At 55.3% G+C, this 18,344-nt stretch overlaps 1 protein-coding gene across 2 annotated transcripts; it reads left to right on the plus strand.

The window, feature by feature from the left end:
* The first annotated feature begins 3,078 nt into the window (after positions 1-3,078).
* BSG (basigin (Ok blood group)) lies at positions 3,079-17,698 on the plus strand. 2 transcript variants are annotated; one of them, XM_055806686.1, is made up of 9 exons: positions 3,103-3,234; positions 8,027-8,374; positions 9,958-10,114; positions 11,947-12,035; positions 12,545-12,672; positions 12,893-13,166; positions 15,545-15,569; positions 15,905-15,974; positions 16,590-17,698. In XM_055806686.1, the coding sequence occupies exons 1-8, from the start codon at positions 3,153-3,155 to the stop codon at positions 15,960-15,962; spliced, it is 1,161 nt and encodes a 386-aa protein (XP_055662661.1). In that variant the 5' UTR covers positions 3,103-3,152; the 3' UTR covers positions 15,963-15,974; positions 16,590-17,698. The 2 variants fall into 2 exon arrangements, with proteins under 2 accessions (XP_055662662.1, XP_055662661.1); XM_055806687.1 differs by lacking the exon at positions 8,027-8,374 and having other exon boundaries at positions 3,079-3,234.
* The last annotated feature ends 646 nt before the right edge of the window (positions 17,699-18,344 follow it).

Below are 18,344 nucleotides of genomic sequence, written 5' to 3' on the forward strand. Positions count from 1 at the left end.
TGTGCGCCGGCTGCGGGGGTTTCCATGTCAGCCATGGACCAGCTCCTGCCCTGCAGCCCTGGCAGGGAAGGGTGGGTGGGCTGGCTGCTCTCCCAGGGCTGTGGCTGGGGGTTGCGGGGTACCCTGGGTCTCGCAGCACCCCTCTGCCCTCTCTCCTCAAACCTGCAGAGCGGCCAGGAGCGTCTGGGCAAGGTTGCCTTTGGCCTGGAGAGCATCTCTGCCCTTCCCGGGGCGGGGAGGCTGCTGCTTTTACTGCCTCGGCCCTGACGCTGTGGCTGATGCTCGGTCTCTGCCGGGGCAGAAGGGTGAGCGCCACCGAACACCCAAAACCCTCCAGCTCTGTACTGGGAAGGTCTCTCCCTCTTGCTCCTCCCAAGGTGCTGAGCTCCTCGGAGAGCAGCTGTGCGGCACAGGCAGCAGACCTGCCCAGGCAGCACCCAGCGGTGCCTGACGGGTGCCCGGGGCTCTGGTGGGTGCTCTGATCCGGGTGCAACTGGGTGGGCCTGAGCCCACGGGCTGGGACTGGCTGGGACGTGCAAGCTCCCGAGGCTGTGGCAAGCTGCCAGCCAGGCAGCCAAGGGGCATCGCCGGTGCCGTGTCCGGCTGGGCTGGGGAGCTCAGCTCTGCTGCCACCTCCTCGGGGCCATAGCAGGGATGAGGTTGTGGCAAACCGCCTGCCCCGGGGTCTCTGTGACAACATCAGGGCTCCTGCCCCTGCTGAAAGCTTGGCAGCGGGGGTAATGAACAAAACTTCCTCCTGCCTGGAGTTATGCCAACGGGATCAGGGTCTGAGCGACACCCGCGCCTGCACGCGGTGAAGGCATGTGCTTTGTTGCCTTAAGAAATGAGGCTAAAAGGTGAATAGGATTACTGTCACTTTATTCAGGCCTGGCAAATGGCTTCCAAGGTCACCAGGTTGGCACGGAGCAGCCCTGGCTGCTGGTTCAAAGCCAGCCCCCACCCCCCTTTTCCCAAGGAGCTGTTCTGTGCACCCCCAGCAGCTCCCCCCACCCAGGGGAGCATGAGGGGCCGTGCCGGTGCACCTTCGCTCCCCTTGCAGCCGGTTACCCCCCCGCCCCGCTGTGCTCGGGATGCTGCTGCAGGTGATGGGGTAGTACTGTGAGATGCCCCCTGGTCTGGGGGTGTCCGGGAGCACCCCAGCCTTGGCTCTGCAAGCTGGGCAGCTTCCCTGCTGCTCCCTGTCCCACGAGCAGGGAGGTGCTGGGCCCTTCTCCCCAGCCTGGGGGGCTGAGGGCTCCCAGCAGTGCCAGCCACAAGATGCAACATGCTGGAGGCTGCCCGGAGCAGGATGGGCTCCTGGGGCCAGGGATGCTGTGGGCTGCCACGCTCTGCCCGATGCCGAATCCCTCCGGCACACGAGGCAGTGTGGCGGCTGCGAGGGGGGTGACCAGGTGGGAAGTGCCAGGGGCAGACCTGGTGCTTGGGGGAAGAAATGTTTTGGGAGGACTCAGGAACTTTCACGAGCCAGCAGATCCCTGTGGAGAGTGCGGCGGGACTGGCGCTGCCGGCTCCATTGTTTCAGCTCTTCCTGCCCGGCACCCCCGGCTGTGAGCGTTCCACCTTGCTCCCAGGGCTGGGCTGGCTGAGAGCTGGCTCTCAGGACTGGGAAGAGTTGGGGACCGAGTGGCTGCCCCACAGAGGCCCCTCTGCCCTGGCTGCCGCAGCGCCAAAGCACCGGCTGTGCTTGGTTATCGCCCGCCCCAGCCCCTTGGTGTTATCAGGCAGCTGCAGCTGGGCTGGTGCTGGGGACACAAGGGCCACCATCCCCATCCATGGGCTGGTGCTGGGGACACGAGGGCCACCATCCCCATCCATGGGCTGGTGCTGGGGACGTGAGGGCCAGCATCCTCGTCCACAGGCTGGTGCTGGGGACGTGAGGACCAGCATCCCCATCCACAGGCTGGTGCTGGGGACATGAGGACCAGCATTCCCAGCCACGGGCTGTTGCCAGGGACATGAGGGCCAGCATCCCCATCCACGGGCTGGTACTGGGGACACGAGGGCCAGCATTCCTGGCCACAGGCTGGTGCTCAAGACATGAAGGCCAGCATCTGCAGCCTCGTGGAAAGTAATGCCTAGGCTGCGGTCCTGGGACAGGCACCGTCCCTGTGCCTCGGGGTGCCCTGGCTGGGGGCTCTGGCTGAGGGCCGGAGCGGGCTGTGGGCCAGGGCCCTGGCGTGCTGGGCTGCCGGTTTGCCTTGGCGCAGGCCCCACTGTTGTTGGCGGGAGCAATTGTCTCTGCCTCGCTCCCTGTGCTGGGGAAGCATCACCCGGTTCCCTTCCCATGTGCCCCACTGTGGGGATGTGGCCCCGGCTCACCCCGAGCACTGGCGGCTCTGGCACAGCCATGGCAGTGATGAGGCAGCTCCTGGCCCTTTCTGGGGACACCCGGGAGTGGCCATCCCGCACCCCTGCCGTGCTTGGGGACACCCCAGGGTGGCTGCTTCACGATGTGCCCCGAAGGGACAGCCAGGGAAGGTGTGTGGGTCCCCACCGGTGCTCCCTATGACACACGGTGCTCCCCGGCTTACCGCTCCCCCCTCTCCCCCGCACAGCCGCCTTCCCCCGGGGCTACGCCCCCCCTCCCGTTGCCGCTAGGATGCCAGGGACCCCCGGTTCCACCCAGTGCCGCTCGCCCACCCCTTCCCGCTGCTGCTGTGGTCCCAGGGACCCCCGGGGCCGCCGCTCCCCCAACCGCTCCCGCTGCCGCTGTGGTACCAGGGTCCCCCGGTGCTGCCGCCGCTCCGTCCGTCCACCCCGCTCCCTCCTCCCCCTCCCCCGCCCCGAGACCGGGACCGGCCCCGCGCGCTCACGCGGGCGCTGCAGCCGCGTGGCCCCCGCTGCGCCTCCCCATTGGCTGCGCGCCTGGCTGGTGGGCGTGGCCGCGGCGGGGACCGGCCCGAACCGGCTCTCCCCACAGGGGAGCGGAGGGAGGAGAGATGCACTACGCCAGCGCTCCTTTTGATTGGCCGCGCCGGGCTGGATGGGCGGGACAGCGCGCCGGAGCGCCGCGCGATTGGCCGCTGGGAGGGCCGAGGGGTCGTGTCCCGCCCCGGGCCCGCCCCCGCCTCCGTGACACGGCGCGGAGCTTATATCGGGGCGGCGCGGCGCGGCGCGGAGCGCGGGCAGAGATGGCGGCGGGAGCGGCTGGGCCGTGCAGCCTCCTGGCGCTGCTTCTCCTCGGCGGGCTGGCCGCCGGCGTCGCGGGGACAAGTACGGGACGGCGGGGGCTCGGGCTGGGCTGGGGCGGCTTTAGCCGGGGGGGGGACGGGGGCTGTCTCTGCGGGGCGGCCCGTGCCGGGGGTCCCGGCTCCGCGGAGCGGCTCTCGCCCCGTGGCAGGGAGCCGGGCTCCGCGGCGGGCTTGAACAGGGGGGGCGGAGCGGCGCTGGAGCCGGCCGGGACCCAGCGGGCGCCCTGCGGCGAGGCACGTCGCACGGCGGGCGGGGCCGGGCCTGGGCCCGGCGTTCGGGGGCGGGGGGTGACCCTGTGCTGAGGGAGCGGGGGGGGGGGGGGGGGGCTGGGAGAGCGGCGGGGCTGGGGCAGGGTGGAGGGTCCTGGGGGCGTCCTGGGGGCTGTGGCTGGGCTGGGGGCTGTGAGGAGGGAGCGGGGGGGCCTGGGGACGTCCCACAGCCTGTGACGGGGCTGGGGGCTGTGAGGAGGGAGCGGGGGGGGGGCTGGGGGAGCCTGGGACGCTATGAGGAGGGAGCGGGGGGGGGGGCTGGGGGGGTACCGCAGCCTGTGGCGGGGCTGGGGGCTGTGAGGGGGGGGGCCTGGGGGGGGTCCCGCGGGCTGTGGCTGCCCCTGGGCCGCGGGCCATGCGAGCTGGCCCTGAGGGGGAAAGGCCCTGCGGGGGTACCCAGCTGCTTTCCCTGTGGGGAAACCAAGGAAATTTATTCCTCGCAGCCATTTCTCGGGTTTCCAGGGCTTATCCAGGAGCAGCAGGGCGCTCGGTTTTAAATCCCTAAAGATGCTCACGTGGTGCTTAAGTTTATAATCCCCTAATGAGGGAACAACACCTCGGCCCCCCACCCCCTGCTCTGCAGCTGGGGGCTTGCAGCGGCCTGTTGGGTGCCTAGGGGCAGGACCCCAGAGGGGCTGGGACCTGCTGGGTGCTGCTGATGTTCCGTTCCATTCCCTCGCTCATTGAGCCAGATCCTGGCCCGTCGGCCAGTTCAGGGCTGCCTGGAGGACTCCGCAGTCTCTGATTCATACCTGGTGCAGGAGGTGCTGATGGTGAAGGCTTTGTTTTGCTGTGAGCACTAGCCTGTTCTTCCTGGCTGTTCTGCGGGTACTAAAAAAGTCGCCACCTGTTTGTGGTATCAGACTTAGTGCAGTGCGGTTGAGCCAAACCCAACAATTGAAGGCGAAAGAGTGGCAGGCTTCTGAAAAATCCAGGGGTAGTGACGGAATTGTCTGCTCCATTGTGGCAGAGTTGCATTTTAATACTGGAGAGCAGGGGAGAGCCTTCTGAACTTCACGCTTAGGGGGTAGAACAAGGAGTTTCATGAACTAACCTGAAATGGCCCATGTTGGCTGCTTCCTGCTCCCTCTGCCATGCTGAGCGCTGGTGGGGACCTGCCACATGCTGTCCCCTGCCTAAGGGATCAACACAAATGCCATGTGGAGGAGGCTGTTTCTATCCTTGGTCTGAAAAGCTGCTACACAGGCCCATCGGTTCTGCAGCGTGTGTGTCCTGCCCCGGCTGCGGGGCTCTTGGGCTCGGTGCATTGCACTGCCAATTCTCCACATAAGCAGGGTGGGGAGGCTGGGAAGTGAGGGGGTTTACCTCTCAACGGTATTTAGATTTGGCTGTATAGAGCAGACTGAGAGATAGATCTTTTAAACTGCAATATCCCAGCTTTTGGTAGCTTACCACGCAGAACAACTGGCTGAAGCGTAGGTAGGTGTGTGCTTGTACCCTGTGCCCTCAGGAGGAGGTATCCTGATGGAAAGCACTGGTCTTTGACTTGGCTGTGTTGGGACTGCCTGGTTATGCGAAGCCCAAGGAGGCAGTACATTCTATAGTTGTTAATGGAAATGACAAATAATGTCGGAGGCTCAGACATCCCCTCCCGAGGCCAGGAAACAAAGGTCATGCTGGAGAGGAGAGCATACTCTGTGGGACAGGGCAGGCTCCTGCCAGGCTCGGTTGCCCAAGCACGGTCCCTGACACTGTTTACACCCCATGAACTCCTCCCTCTGCCCCCGGGCGAGAGGTTGTTTTTAGTTTGAAGGTGGCTGGAGAGGACGTTATCTGGTCTTGTCTGCCTTCACCCTGCTGTCCCAGCTTGGTCAGATACCGCACTGTGCCCAAGGGGAGTGTCCAGCTCAGTTCTGAGAAGAATCTCTTGGTTTTGTGAGCTGATTTCAGTGTGCAGCCCGTCACCATTTGGGAAATGTTTTGAGTAGCTCTGATCGATTCCACTGGATTGATGCCGGCTGTGCTTGTGTGTCCCTGCACTCAGCAGGCGTGTTCCCCAGCCTTGAGTGCCCAGGATTTTTGATTGCCTGGCTTGCTTTGTGTTGGGAGCAGAGGGGGTTATTAATCCCATGTGAATGCAAATGGTACTTGCTGTTGTTAGGGCTTGCTAAAGCTTTTTAGCCTGTCTGAACTGCCTGAAGTGCCCTCTAACTCAAAGCAAATAACCTTGCAACAGCTTATTTTGTTGGTATACAATAATCACCTTGTATCTGTTAAAAAAAAAAACAAAACAAAACAAAAAAACCCCCTCGATGTTTACTAGCTCCCATTTAAAATCAGGCTGTAGTTAAAGTGGGACAGGCTTTTACAAGTGCTGCAGACAGTTCTGTAACTTGTCGGAATTAGGTAGTTGGGAGTGTTTAATCACAGGCTTGTGGTGTAAAAAAGCCCCATCAGGCATACAGGTCACTTCTAGAAGTGAAACTCGGTGTCTGGGGAAGTTGCTTACAGCTGATACCCTCCTATGGTTTTTTGGATCCCTGTCACCTCCTGCTTCATTGTAATAATCTGCCTTCTCCTAAAAGTGTCTTGGTCTAAGATCAGGGTCAGATCTCTTTCCTTGTCCAGGTCCAGGCATGTCTGTTCTTCCAGCCTTTCAAAGCTTTAGTATGTAAAGCTAATTTTTCCTTTGGGAAATGTGGCATTGTTTTATTTGAGACACTGAAACTTAGCTTGCAGACTTGCTTGTATTTTTCTGGAAGTTTGAGCAGACTTGGGTTTTGTAATACTGATTTGTTTCTATGGACACAAAAAATGGGCATAAGATTTCTTGCCAAAACATCTTCAGGTACATATTAAAAAAAAAAAAAATTAGCTCCCAAACTCACCTCCTATGTGTCTGTACATCACAGTGTATATAGGGAGGATTTTGTATAATGAGGAACCTTTAAGTGCTCAATAACAGAGTGAATTAATTTCCTGGAAGCTGTCTCTGCGTGCGGGGTGCCCCATAAGCCTGCCCTTGGCACGTCTGAAGTGTAGTCAGCATGTGGGAAGGATGTGTCGCAAGCTCCACTAGTTCTTCTTAACTGAGTCGATTCACGTAAGTGATTTTGATGATGCCTTTTCCAGAAGCGGTGTTGCTGCTAGAGCCTCCCTTCCTGCCCCTCCAGAACAGCTCCCCCGGGGCCTGCCCTTCTGGCTGCCTGGTGATGGTTTGCACCCTGGGGTGGCTGGTCACAGTGCCTGTTGCTGCACCTAAAGGTGTTTAGCAGCTCAGCTTTCCAGTCTGGTGACTCATGGACCTACCTTTGGACTGTGTTTTCAAAAGCTGAGCCCCCTGGCTTCTCGCCGCAAGAGCAGTTTGAAAAATACCGTAGTTGTAGCCTGCAGCTGCTTCTTGCTCTTTTAATCCGTTTATTTCTAATTTAGCCTGGCAAAGTTATCTTGCCTGAGATAAAAAGTCTGATTTCAGTGTTTGTGTGAAAACAACAGTTCATGTTTCCTCACCTGGCTTGTGACATCTTGCAGGCTGCAAGGCATTCCTCCCCCTAAAAAAAACTTATCTTAAATTGTTTTTAAAAGTATCTGCCATGTATCTTAGTGAGCAGAGGTGTGGAACAAGCGTGTGAGAGCGAGGCAGAGAGCAGCCCTTGCAGCGCAGTGAGGGCTGGCAGATGAGAGGCCAGCGAAGGGAATGGTATGTGTGGCAGTGCACAGTGTCCCCTGGTCACCACGCAGGGTATGTGTGGCAGTGCACAGTGTCCCCTGGTCACCACGCAGGGTATGTGTGGCAGTGCACAGTGTCCCCTAGTCACTGTGCAGCGTTGGGAGTGCCTGGGACCCAGCCTGCTCCCAGCTGACCTCAGGCATGGCAGCAAGGGGGAATGGGCACGTTCCTCTCCGGGGTGAGAGGGGAGTAATGAAGCACTTTTCCCGTGGCAGTTGCCTTAAAACTGACTCAGCAGGGCTTGGTCTGCTCTGGGTGCTGCCCTCCCCGCGGTGGGACGCATGTCTGGGGCTGTGCTGCCTTGCTGTGCTGCCAGCCTTCCATCGCGACCTGCGGCGGGTGCTTTGGCAGACCCATGCCAGAGTGCAGGGGATGCTTAATTTGTCTGGGGACCATGGAGGCTGGGTAAGCCCTTGCAACAAAACCCTGTTGTTGTCTTCATCCAGAACTGAAATTGCCTGGGGACCGAGTGAGTGTTGGGGAAGCATTGCAGGCACTTGGTCTGCCCCAGCGAGTGTCGTGTTGCAGCGCTGTCCCTCGTGGAAGATGGGCAGTGCCATGACTGCTGTGGGTTTCTTGTTTTTATAGTGGCGAATGCTATATGCTGGTTTGTGTGTTCTGGTTTTGCAGCTGAGTTGCAGGAAGCGTTGACTGGAGGAGCAACAATTAAAAATAACAGCCCTGTCTGAGCTGGGCAGAGTTCAGAGAGCGTGGAGGGGAGGGAGGGAAGACTATGCTGATCTGAAGGTCGTGTGTGTCCTCTTCTCAATGGCTGACTTCTTGTTTTTTTGCTGTAGAGGGTGATTTCTTGCTTTGCACTAACACTTTGCACTAATACCTCTTCAACTCATAGCTGGTTTTATAAAGTCACCACTGTCTCAAAAGAGACTGACTCAGGACAGCGTCGAGTTGTACTGCGAGGCGATTGGCAATCCCATCCCTGAGATCCAGTGGTGGTTTGAGGGAAACGAGCCAAATGAGACCTATGCTCAGCTCTGGGATGGTGCACGGCAGGACCGTGTCAAAATCAACGCCACCTACAACCTGCACTCTACCAGTACCATCTACATCGCAAACCTCACAAGCGACGACTCGGGCATGTATGAGTGCCGGGCTAGCAACGACCCTGACCGCAACCACTTGTCGAAGAGCCCCAAAGTCAAGTGGATCCGTTCCCAGGCGAATGTTTTTGTCATCGAACGTGAGTGGCCACACAGGCCTTGGCACTTGCTCGGACACCAGTGTCTTGAGTCTCCTGCCATGCTCACCCCTGCACCCGTGTCCTGTGGCTCCCGAAAGCTCCCCTCACCCTCCCATCCCAGCTGTAGAACCGAGAGACTCCCACCCTCTGTCATCTCCCTCACCACTTGTGACTTGACCCAAAATGGTCCTGCTCAAAAAGGGTTGTGGCTTCCCAACCAAAACGCCCTTCGGCAATCCCGTGCCTTTTCCGGAGCCAAAGACCTGGAACCTGCCGCTTATTTCCCGAGTGCCTCCGAGTCCCGGTGCTGGCTTGCAGAATTGAGTCTTGATTCTGTGGTAGACTCTGCCCTAACCACCACTGACAAACCGGCCCTTCCCTACAGCTCGTACAGCTTCTGCTCCTCTCAACAGTCCGGCTTTAAGCTCGCTTTCTTGCTAGTGATACAAGCTGTGGGGAACAAAACTTGCTTTGAGTTTCTTGAGATGCAACCGTTTTTGAAATGGCCGTGTCTGTGTGCGACACTGAATGTGTTATAGTTGCTTGTCCTGTGGAAGTGACTGGGTTCCCTCTAGTTACAGAGCTGGCAGTTGAGCTCTGGAGCTCACAGGCAGCTGCTTTGAGTAACAGAAACCTGGGCCAGTGTCAGGGATTTAAAAAATCCTGCTAAGGTCTTACCATGAATCCTGAAGTTAGCAGAGCAGCACAGCAGTCTTCTCAGCATAAATGTGCTAGGGAATACAGAACTCCAGCAGAACCTTCTTCCAGTGGGATTTGGGTAGGAGGAATAGCAAAATGTCTGTCAGCCCTGTGCAAAAATTGTTGCTTCCAAGAGATTGAAAGGAAGGGTAGGAACCGTAGTGCTACCAGGGCTGTGCAGCGGTGCTGCTAATGGCAGCAGTTTCCTTGAATTGCCTCCTACAAGTAGAAATGCCTGAGTCATGTTGCATAATTTACTGCTGCTTGGCTCATGGAGGCCCCAAGACCTTTCGGAGTCGTGGTTCTGTGTGTTCTCCCTGGAGTAGATCTAACTCTTAATCTGGGCTGCATCAGGTGATGCTCATACTGCTCACCTATGGTCTTGTTTGCTACCCCTCACAAGAGAGGATCTTGAACTGCCATCCATTTCCTTACCTGAAGGTATCTAAAGCTGCTCAGATTCTGGAAGGTGTTGACACAGAGTGCTATAGTGGCTCATAAAAGCAGAGCGCCATGTTCTGCCCTTCACAGTATGACCTTTCCTATTGCTTATCGAGCACTTAGCTCTGCTGGAGCTGCACCCATTGTAGGGACAGCAGGAGGCTCAGTGATCCAGCACACATGGCAGCGGTCCTGCTCGTGGTGGGAGCAGCTGCAAGGCCAGCGCTGGTTATCGCTAGGTGCAGTCAGGCCCTCGCTGCCTGGCATTCGAGTCTCTCCTATGCTGGTGTCACCAGTTCTGGTAGGAAACTGTTTGCAGAGGTAAGTGAAAGCTATGATAGAGACCAGAAGGAGCTGTGGGTTTTGCAGTAGAGGTTCTTGGGCAGGCACGTGACCTCTGGGATACTGGTTGTTAACTTCCATTGAATTGTTTACAAATGCAGGTCCAGAAATCAAAGCTCATGTAACTGGTGTCTCTGGCAAGCTGATCCTCAGCTGTAACATCACTGCGCCTTACCCTGCCATCAAGGGGCACGAATGGATGCACGGGGACAAGATACTTCAGACTGACACAGAGTCAAGTGCTTTCACCAGTTACACGTGAGTGTCAGGGGCAAGGTCAGATAAGAATCTGAACACAGGCCTCAGGTTTTTTACCGGAGGCAGTTCATGTTTCCTATCTGCTGAACCCGAAGCGAAATGCTTTCAGTCTTGCTGAAAATGTATGCTTTTAAACTTTAGAACATAAGATGAGCTAAGCAACATTTTGGTAAGGCCCAACATTTCCTCCTTTACGAGGAGGACAGGGCAAAAAGGAGGAGGAAGGGAAAGTTATATGCCGCAAATACCCTCTTAGTAAGAGAAGTTCTGCTGCTTCATGTTTTTACGCAGGTGTTCAGCTGGGCTCTGGTTTGTCAGGTGCAGCATGGCTGGGGCTGTCGTCTGACCTGAGTCCACACTGTCTGTCTGTGCTGACATCAGTGTGCTGGAGCTGTTTTCCCAGGGTTTTGAGGGACCCCTGCTCTGAGCAGGATGTCAGCTCCCTGCTCCCGGAGGCCACGTGTGGAATGAGAGACTCCCGTGTATGCTGTCTGCGCCTCTGGGTTTTATGTACCATTCCAAAGTCCAACCGTTCTTACAGAACAAGCTGGGAAGCTGCCCCTGAGTTCTGGTCAGTGCTCAGAAACTGTTTGCAGGATGTAGCAGAGCAGAAACGGGAATACCAGCCTTATTGTAACAGTGCAGTGAGCTTTCCTTTTTGATTACAGTCAGGCCTGGCTGGCAGTGACCCAGCAGCTGTAGAGGCATCATGTCCTTTTGTATGGCAGTGCCGACGTGCCTGTCTCCCCATAGCAACAGGGAGCTGAACAAGGATTAAAGTATTTATAACCCAGCCTCCCTCGCGTGACCTCAATTCCTCAGCTGAGTGGTTTTTGGAAGTGGGAAGCGCCATGCACAGTAGAACTAACAAAACAGCCTGTTGTCCCAGTGCAGCCACAGGACTGAAACTTTGCCTGCCCCTTCCCTTGAGTGGGCATTACTAAGCTGCAGAATGAGGTGTTTGTTGCAGTGCAGTGTAATCCACTAAATCTCATTGCAGCAGCTTTACAAAAAGGAAAATGGGAGAGTTCTCCCTACGCTTGGGTCAATCCAGAGTAATCCAGCCTGAGTGTTTCTTTGCCACTGCTTTGCCATGTGTTTCAGTTGGCTTTTCTGCAGGGGAAGAGCAGCCTTCCTCTGAACCTGTTGTCCTAAACTCCTTGCTGGCCTCCTTTAGAGGTGAACCGCAGGGCTGATGTCTTAACCTGGGGTGTGTGGCTGTGTCCTGGGTTGTGCTGGCTAGAGGACTCCCTTGCTGCACCTCAGATTCTGTTGGCTTTGCACAGTAGGGTATGGTTGTAGTTTTTTTTTTTTTTACATGAGTCTGGAGTCTGTATGGAAGAGGGAAGAGCATGAAGTTGGCTGCTTCTGAATGGTACATACAGCACTGCACCTGGGTATGGTGTAGTGTTGTCCTGGTGCTCCTGGTTTTCTTCATCTGTACTAGCTAACAGTTTCGGTCTTCAATTTTTTTGCCCTTTGTAGAGTCCCTGATAGCAAGAGTGCTTTGGGTTAGGGAGTGAATGCTGCTGGTTTTCAGGATTCAGGACACAGGGTCAGGAGGCCTCAGTGATGACTGACTTGACGGACCTGTGTTAGACTTGGTGTACATGAAACCCTCTTCTGCCATCCTCACTCTTTGAGGGGAGAAGGGTGGAGAGTTGGGTTGCTGTAGATACGTGGTGCAGCGCAAGTACTGGTGCTGGAATGGGAGAAATTGCCTGTGGAGGAGATTGATGCTTAGCAGTGTCTCTTTCCATGGGTCTGGAGTTTGGTGTCTGTGGATGAGTCAGTTGTGCTGAATGCTTATCTGACATCCTGTTCTCTGGCAGAATCGAGGGGAAGATGGAAGAGCACTCTGGTGTCTATGATTGCATCTACAAAACAAACCCAGTGATAAAAGCACAAGTGAATATTTCAGGTAACTTCATATGTTTGCTTCTGGGTCCGAGGAGGGGAGTGGAGAAGCTGCGTTCTCCTGAAGGCTTTGCTTTGGTATCTTTTCAGCTGCTTAAAGCTGCTTCTAGTCCTTACTGATAAGGCTGCAAGACTCTACACGTGTACTACTGGGCTTGCTCTGTGAGGCAGCTCCATTTTATCAGGCAGCTAAAGCGTCTGTAGGGTCAGCTCTTAGACCCTGCATTAAAGCAGCCTTCTGCTGTGGGCATGCTCCCACAAGAATAACGGGAGAGGGATGATACCTGGTGGGCGAATGTGTCTGAGCCTTTCTCGAAGCAGCTTGATGTGCTTTCCTTTCTGAAAATGCTGGACAACGGGCAAGCGAGGAGAACAGACCCACTAAGGCATTTCGGAAACTGAAGTCAGGCTATATGGGTAACGGCATCTGATGCTGGCTGGGGGGGCTGCAGGGAGCACGAATCTACGTGCTTTCTACGGTGAGGTGCCTGAATTTTTTTCTCTTGGTTATAGTTCCACCCCAAGTGACGGCGTACAAGAAGTCTGAGCATGGGAATGAAGGGGACACTGGTGTGCTGACCTGCAAGAATCCCTCTTTCCCCCCTGTTTTCTCTTGGCTCTGGTACAAAAGTGGTCAAGAGGTAAGTGCTGTGGTTTGATGCTCTTTCTCCTCTTCTGCCTACCCTGTTTCCCAGCAAAGAGGTGGAGGACCTTGCCCCATCAGAATTAGCTGTTTCAAAGTAGCCCTCGGTGCTGTGGCAAGGAGGATTCCTGTAGTAGTAGAACCATGTGTAGTAAGTGAGCAGCTCCCCTCATCTCAGCACTGCCCTGAGAGCTGTCTCCCTTTTTCCCTCCCTCCAGCCCATCATCAATGGTTCTGGTCGATACATTATCAAGTCCAGTGGCAACAAGACAGAGTTACGCATTCTTAAACTGAATATTGAGGAGGATACGGGTGACTACCACTGCAATGCCACCAACTCTTACGGCTCTGGTGGTGCTACAGTGAACCTGCGCGTACGCAGCCGTCTAGCAGCACTCTGGCCCTTCCTGGGTATTGTGGCAGAAGTCCTCGTTCTTGTCACCATCATCTTCATCTATGAGAAGAGGAGGAAGCCAGATGAAGTTCTTGATGGTAAGAGGTGCCTGGGGTTAAATCTTTCTGGGCAGACCAAGTGACTTGTAGGGTGCAAGCAAAATGTTCTTTTGGAGTTCCCTTTATCGGATGGGCATTAATTTGAGGGCTGCTTCTTGGGGCACTCCTTGTAAAACGATTGTAGTCTTTGCCAGGCTGCTTTAGGGTGAAGTTGCAAGTACTTGTGCTTTTCGGACAGTCCTTCAGCAAGCTGTGCTTTGGATCTGGAGCGAGATAAGATTCAGTGCTGGTCAGCCTGGCCTTTTGTCTCACCAGTTCCTCTGCACTTTGCTCAAGTGCTTCACGTGAGTGTCTGCAGGACTGAGCTGGCTTTGGCAGCTAATGTTCTGGAGAAGCTGATTTCAGAACAAGTAGTAGAGCTTTTTTGGTGCTGCAGAATCGAGGGACTGCGTTAGTGGCTCTGTAAGACTAGGCTTAGCTTAATTCGCGTTCAGTTCATGGATCTGTTTTGGGTCCTCTGATCCACGCATCCTGACTCCAGGAGACTTCCTCAAGGCCTGGTGCTCTCTTTATTCTGTTCTGGGAATATCTGCTCCTCCCTTTCCTTATCAGTAAGGATCTGCATTGTGTTAGCCCAGCCACCCATCCCTTATCTGATCCAGTTAACAATGAAGTGTAAATGCTTGGTATCCTTCCTGCTTGCTGGGTCAGGCCCCTTAGCCCTGGAACAGCACATCAGGCAGGCTGAGTGGAGTGAGGGTGCAGCAGAGGGACTGAAACTAAATATCCCTCCCCTTGGGGAACTTTACTCGAGGCAGTTTTACAAGCAGAGGCTTTGTCCTCTTGACACTCTTGGCTGGAAGGCAGATGTCTTTCTAAGGCTGTTGTAGCTGCTGCATCTTCCAGCAAAAAAACTATAGCCTGTGAGTGTAGAGTGATCTGGCTTCTGATGGCATCAGCCTGGGCCAGATCATGTCGAGTGCTGACCTGTCAGAGCTGTAGCAGATGCTTTGACAGATGAAGACTGGGCATGTGTCCTGAAGTGTCCTGATGCTCCTTGGCCAGAGCTCTTAAGCTCAGGTTCCCAAGTGCTTGCGGATGAGGGTACAGCACCATATAAAGCTTTAGACTTCCCTAGCGTAAGGTGGTTACCTCTTCCCAAAAGCCTTTGTAGCTTTGCCCCTCTTGAGAGGAGGCAGCAGTAAGGCATGGCTGAGCCAGCTCGGACAAATGCTGCTCCTCACGGTACGTGGTTGTGAGGATGATCCATTACCTGGGATGGGAAGAGTCTGGCTTGTGTGCGGTGTGATATCCTTGCTGGTGTTATCTTTCCACTCTTCCCTTCTCTGCTGCTGGGTGCCACCTCAAATGGTAAGTAGAAGATTTTGTGCCATGTTCCTGCAGCCGTCCTCTCACCAGCTGTATGCACGCACATCTTGGTGCCTGAGGCAGCCCCAATCCTTAGAGCATGGGCCTCACAGCTCGGTGCTGTTTGAGGGAAGCTGGGACTCTGGAAGAGATGATGGGGAACCTTCCTGCTGGAAGGTGGCAGACTGCAGGGAGCTGGTGAAAGGCCCCAGGGCTTGGCACATGTCAGCAGCAATGTTTTCTTAGCCGTGCTTCTCAGCGTAGCAAGAATGTGGTGTGCAGTGCGATTATTGATTTCACAAAATGTGTGGGGAAGAAGAGCATACTGCTGCTGATGCTTAAAGCTTCATTCCCAAAACATCTTGTTTGGATTCCCCTTTACTTGCCGTTGAATTCTGCTCAGATCTGGGAGCCATCTGAGTTAGTGGTGCCGCAGGGGTGAGAGCAGCAGTGAGATCTGTGGCAGCTGGGCTGTTTTGCTGGGCGGATCTGTGGCGCTCTTATTTTTCCAGTTCTGACTGCTGGTGGTGGGAAAGACTGGCTGGTCTGCTGAGGGTACACAGGATGCAAGTGTTAAACAGATGTTCCCAGTCAGCAGTGCTGCTTTAGAGACTGGGATGCTTCCCTGTGTGACTGACTTGGTGGTCTCCTGGGGTGGTTAGTCCCAGGTGTGCCTCAGTGAGGTGCCAGACCTGACAGCTGCTGGCTGCCAGGGCGATGGTGACTTATCCTGTGAGCCAAGCCTACCCTGTGCCAACAGGAGCTTATGTCTAAGTTTGTGCCTTGTCTAAGCCTAGACAAGAAGCAGCTTAACTCATGCTGGGGGTGGTAGTCTTCCAGTAAGAAGTAGCCCCCTGCTCTGCCAGGTCCTGGCAAAATGAGCCCTGTGGGGGAGATGACCTTTTGTGTTCAGTGCTGTGCAGGCAGTAGTATCCAGTAACCGGTCTGAAATGCAGTGCTCAGAGTTTTAAGAGGTGACAGGGATTACTTCTTACATGCTGTTCCTGACACTACTCATTCTTTCTTTCTATGCTGTTCTGAATGTGAAGATGATGATGGAGGTTCTGCACCGCTGTAAGTACCTTGCTTTTTCCTGGTTAGCCAGACTTGTACTGGCAGATCGCATCCATCCAGGGAATCTGCTCTGAATATAAAAGCTAGCTGGTGTGGGGATGGCACACAAGCTTGCTGGGCAGGAGACTTTCCCCCCCAGGAATCATTTAATGTGACCTGGGTATGAGCCACATAAAATGGGGGATGGCACCAGTGTCTCAAACTGATGCTGTTCTCGTGACTAATGTCATTTTGCTTTACCTTGACCATCTATTTGGACCTGAATTACATTGGGGGGGGGGGGGGGGGGCTTTGTGCTTTTTTTTCTTTCCTCACTGCCCCTTCTCTCTTTCCAGGAAAAGCAACGCCACAAACCACAAGGACAAGAACGTCCGCCAGAGAAATGCTAACTAAGAGAGGGGCCAGGTGAGTGCAACTCCCCAGGGTAGAGCCGCTGCCAAGAACAGTGGCTGTGCCAGGCTCTTCGCCCCCTCACAGCGAGGGGCTCCTACAGCAGCCTGGGTGCCTGTCTCTAGCTGTAACCCAGCTGGAGCTCTATCAGCTGCTCAGAGGTCTGGCCTGGCTGCACTGGCTGCATCTGCAAAGGGTCTCTGGGAGAAGCAGGAGCATCCATGCTGACAGAGGCTTTTCTGGCCCAGCATCATACTGCAGAATCTGGGAAGGCTGGGGGGGACACATGTTGCCGTGAAGCTCAGGCACAGGCCTGGTAGAAACCTTCCAGAGCTGCTGGGACTGTGTGTGGGATAAGGCAGGGTGTCTGACCTCTGCCCAGGCAGGCGAGGGGAGAGGGAGAAGAATGTGTGGGACTACAATGGGGCTCTAAAGCATGGGAGAGTTAGGACTGCCTGGTAACTCCTGCCCTGGACTTGAGCAGGAGGTAAGTCCTAGCCCACAGCTTTACTGACGGGCTGCCTTTGTCCTGTACTGCTCCATCAGCCCCCTCTAGCACAGTGCAGCCTTACTGGTACAGCTGGGTTATCTAAGTGGCTTTTCTCTCTCTCTCTCTCTCTCCCCTGCCAGGTGACATGTAGATGAACAACTCATCTGGACAATTTTGTTTTCTTCTAATATTTTGGTAAAATAGCACCATGAAATATTCTAGTGCGTCCTTGCGATTCAGTTACTTCACTTTCTAAAGAAACTTAAGTTGTAGAATCTAAAATACACTTTTTTTTATTAAAGAGTTGTGGGAGGGTTTTTCTACCTGTAAATGTAAATTCCTTGTTTCTGGTAGTCTAGGTCACTGGCTGTTTCTGTCCTAGGTTTGTTTGTGTTGGTACCGAGTGGGTGGGTGGGAGTACAGCTTGCTTCTTCCTCACCTCTGGGAAGAACAGGGTGTGTTGGACTGGGCCATTCTGAAATGCCCTCCTGCCCCACCTCAGTGTTTGAAGCCACTCAAAGAGCTGTAGAGAAGACCTGAACGTGCAGCGAGATGTGCGCAGTTCCTCGTGTGCTGCTCCACAGACGCAGGTGGCACAGCCTGGGTTCCCAGTTCTGTTGTCCTGCCCTGTTTGCGTGGGTCAGGAAGAAGCAGCTTTGGTGACAGTGGGAGATGACCCAGCCTGACCCGAGAGTTCCCAGGAAAGTAGTTCTGTGTCTCCCAGCGCATCACCTGGAGCAAGGCCATACCTTTCCCTAGCGTGGAAGCAGCACATGTCCCGTATGCCACTTGGGCAGGGGCACCAGGCACGGCTGCTGTTGCCACTCCTGGGGAGCAGCGGGCAAAGGGCTCATTCCTCGGCACGTCCCGTCAGCCATCGGCTCCTCCAGAGCTGTTCTTAGTTACCCTAAAAATAGACAGACAACCAGGAGGCAGTGTGCTAGAACTGGACACTGGATAAATGTGATTGCTTTTAACTTATTTCGTGGGTGGTTATATCTCTTCTCAGGTTGCTGCAGTGGGGGATTGGGGCAGAGTGAGCAGGGGCTGCGGTCAGTGCCGGGGGCAGTTTAACAGCGTGTGTTCTTGTGCTTGAGCCATTGTGATGTTTGCATGACATGGGAGCCTGAGAGCAGACAAGTGCTCAGTGGAGTCTAATACCTTTATTGCTGGGTAGCATTGAACTGTTCCATCTGTTAACACACTTCACAAATAAAGATGATTCTTTTTTTTTTTTTTCTTTCCCCCATCTTTGTTTGGACTCTAGTCTCTTCCCTATGGGCTGGACCCCTGGGTTGCCTGACCTGCTGACTCATTTCTGGCTGTAGAACGCAATGCTGTCTCTCGCAGCTCGGTGCCAGCTCTGACTGTACTCTGATCACCAAGTATTTGCAGCTCGAGAGGTGTTCAAGCCTTTGTGGAGGGGAGACAAGTGGTGCTCCCTGCTCTGCAGAGCCTGGAGCATGCTTGCTTGTCTGGGGACAGGCATCACCTCTCCCTGCTGCACGGTTCCTTGTGGCTGTGGGGTCAAGGATCAGCCCTGTCCTACAGGAGCCTTTGCAGGATGTGCTGCTTGTGTGTCCTGTGCTTCTTTTAAGCAGTTATTTTTCTTTTGCCCTGCACTTTCCTGTGGTGGGACAGCAGAGGTGCAATGCCTTCGCTGCCTTTGCGTGCAACCTTGTGCCTGGGGAGAGGATGGATGATAATGGTGGGGGATCCTTTTCCTGCTGCCAGCCCTGTGCTCTGTCCCTTGCAAGTGAGGCGGTGCTGGAGAGGAGCCACCGTGTCCTTCCAGCTGGTCCCAGTGGGTGACTGAGCCATGGCCTTGCAGCCTCAAGCTGTACCCAACTCTTTTTCCCTGTCCAGGAAGGGGTACCTGGGGAGCATGGCTGTGC

This window comes from Falco peregrinus, chromosome 5 (assembly GCF_023634155.1).
Source record: "Falco peregrinus isolate bFalPer1 chromosome 5, bFalPer1.pri, whole genome shotgun sequence".
Classification (NCBI taxonomy): Eukaryota; Metazoa; Chordata; class Aves; order Falconiformes; family Falconidae; genus Falco; species Falco peregrinus.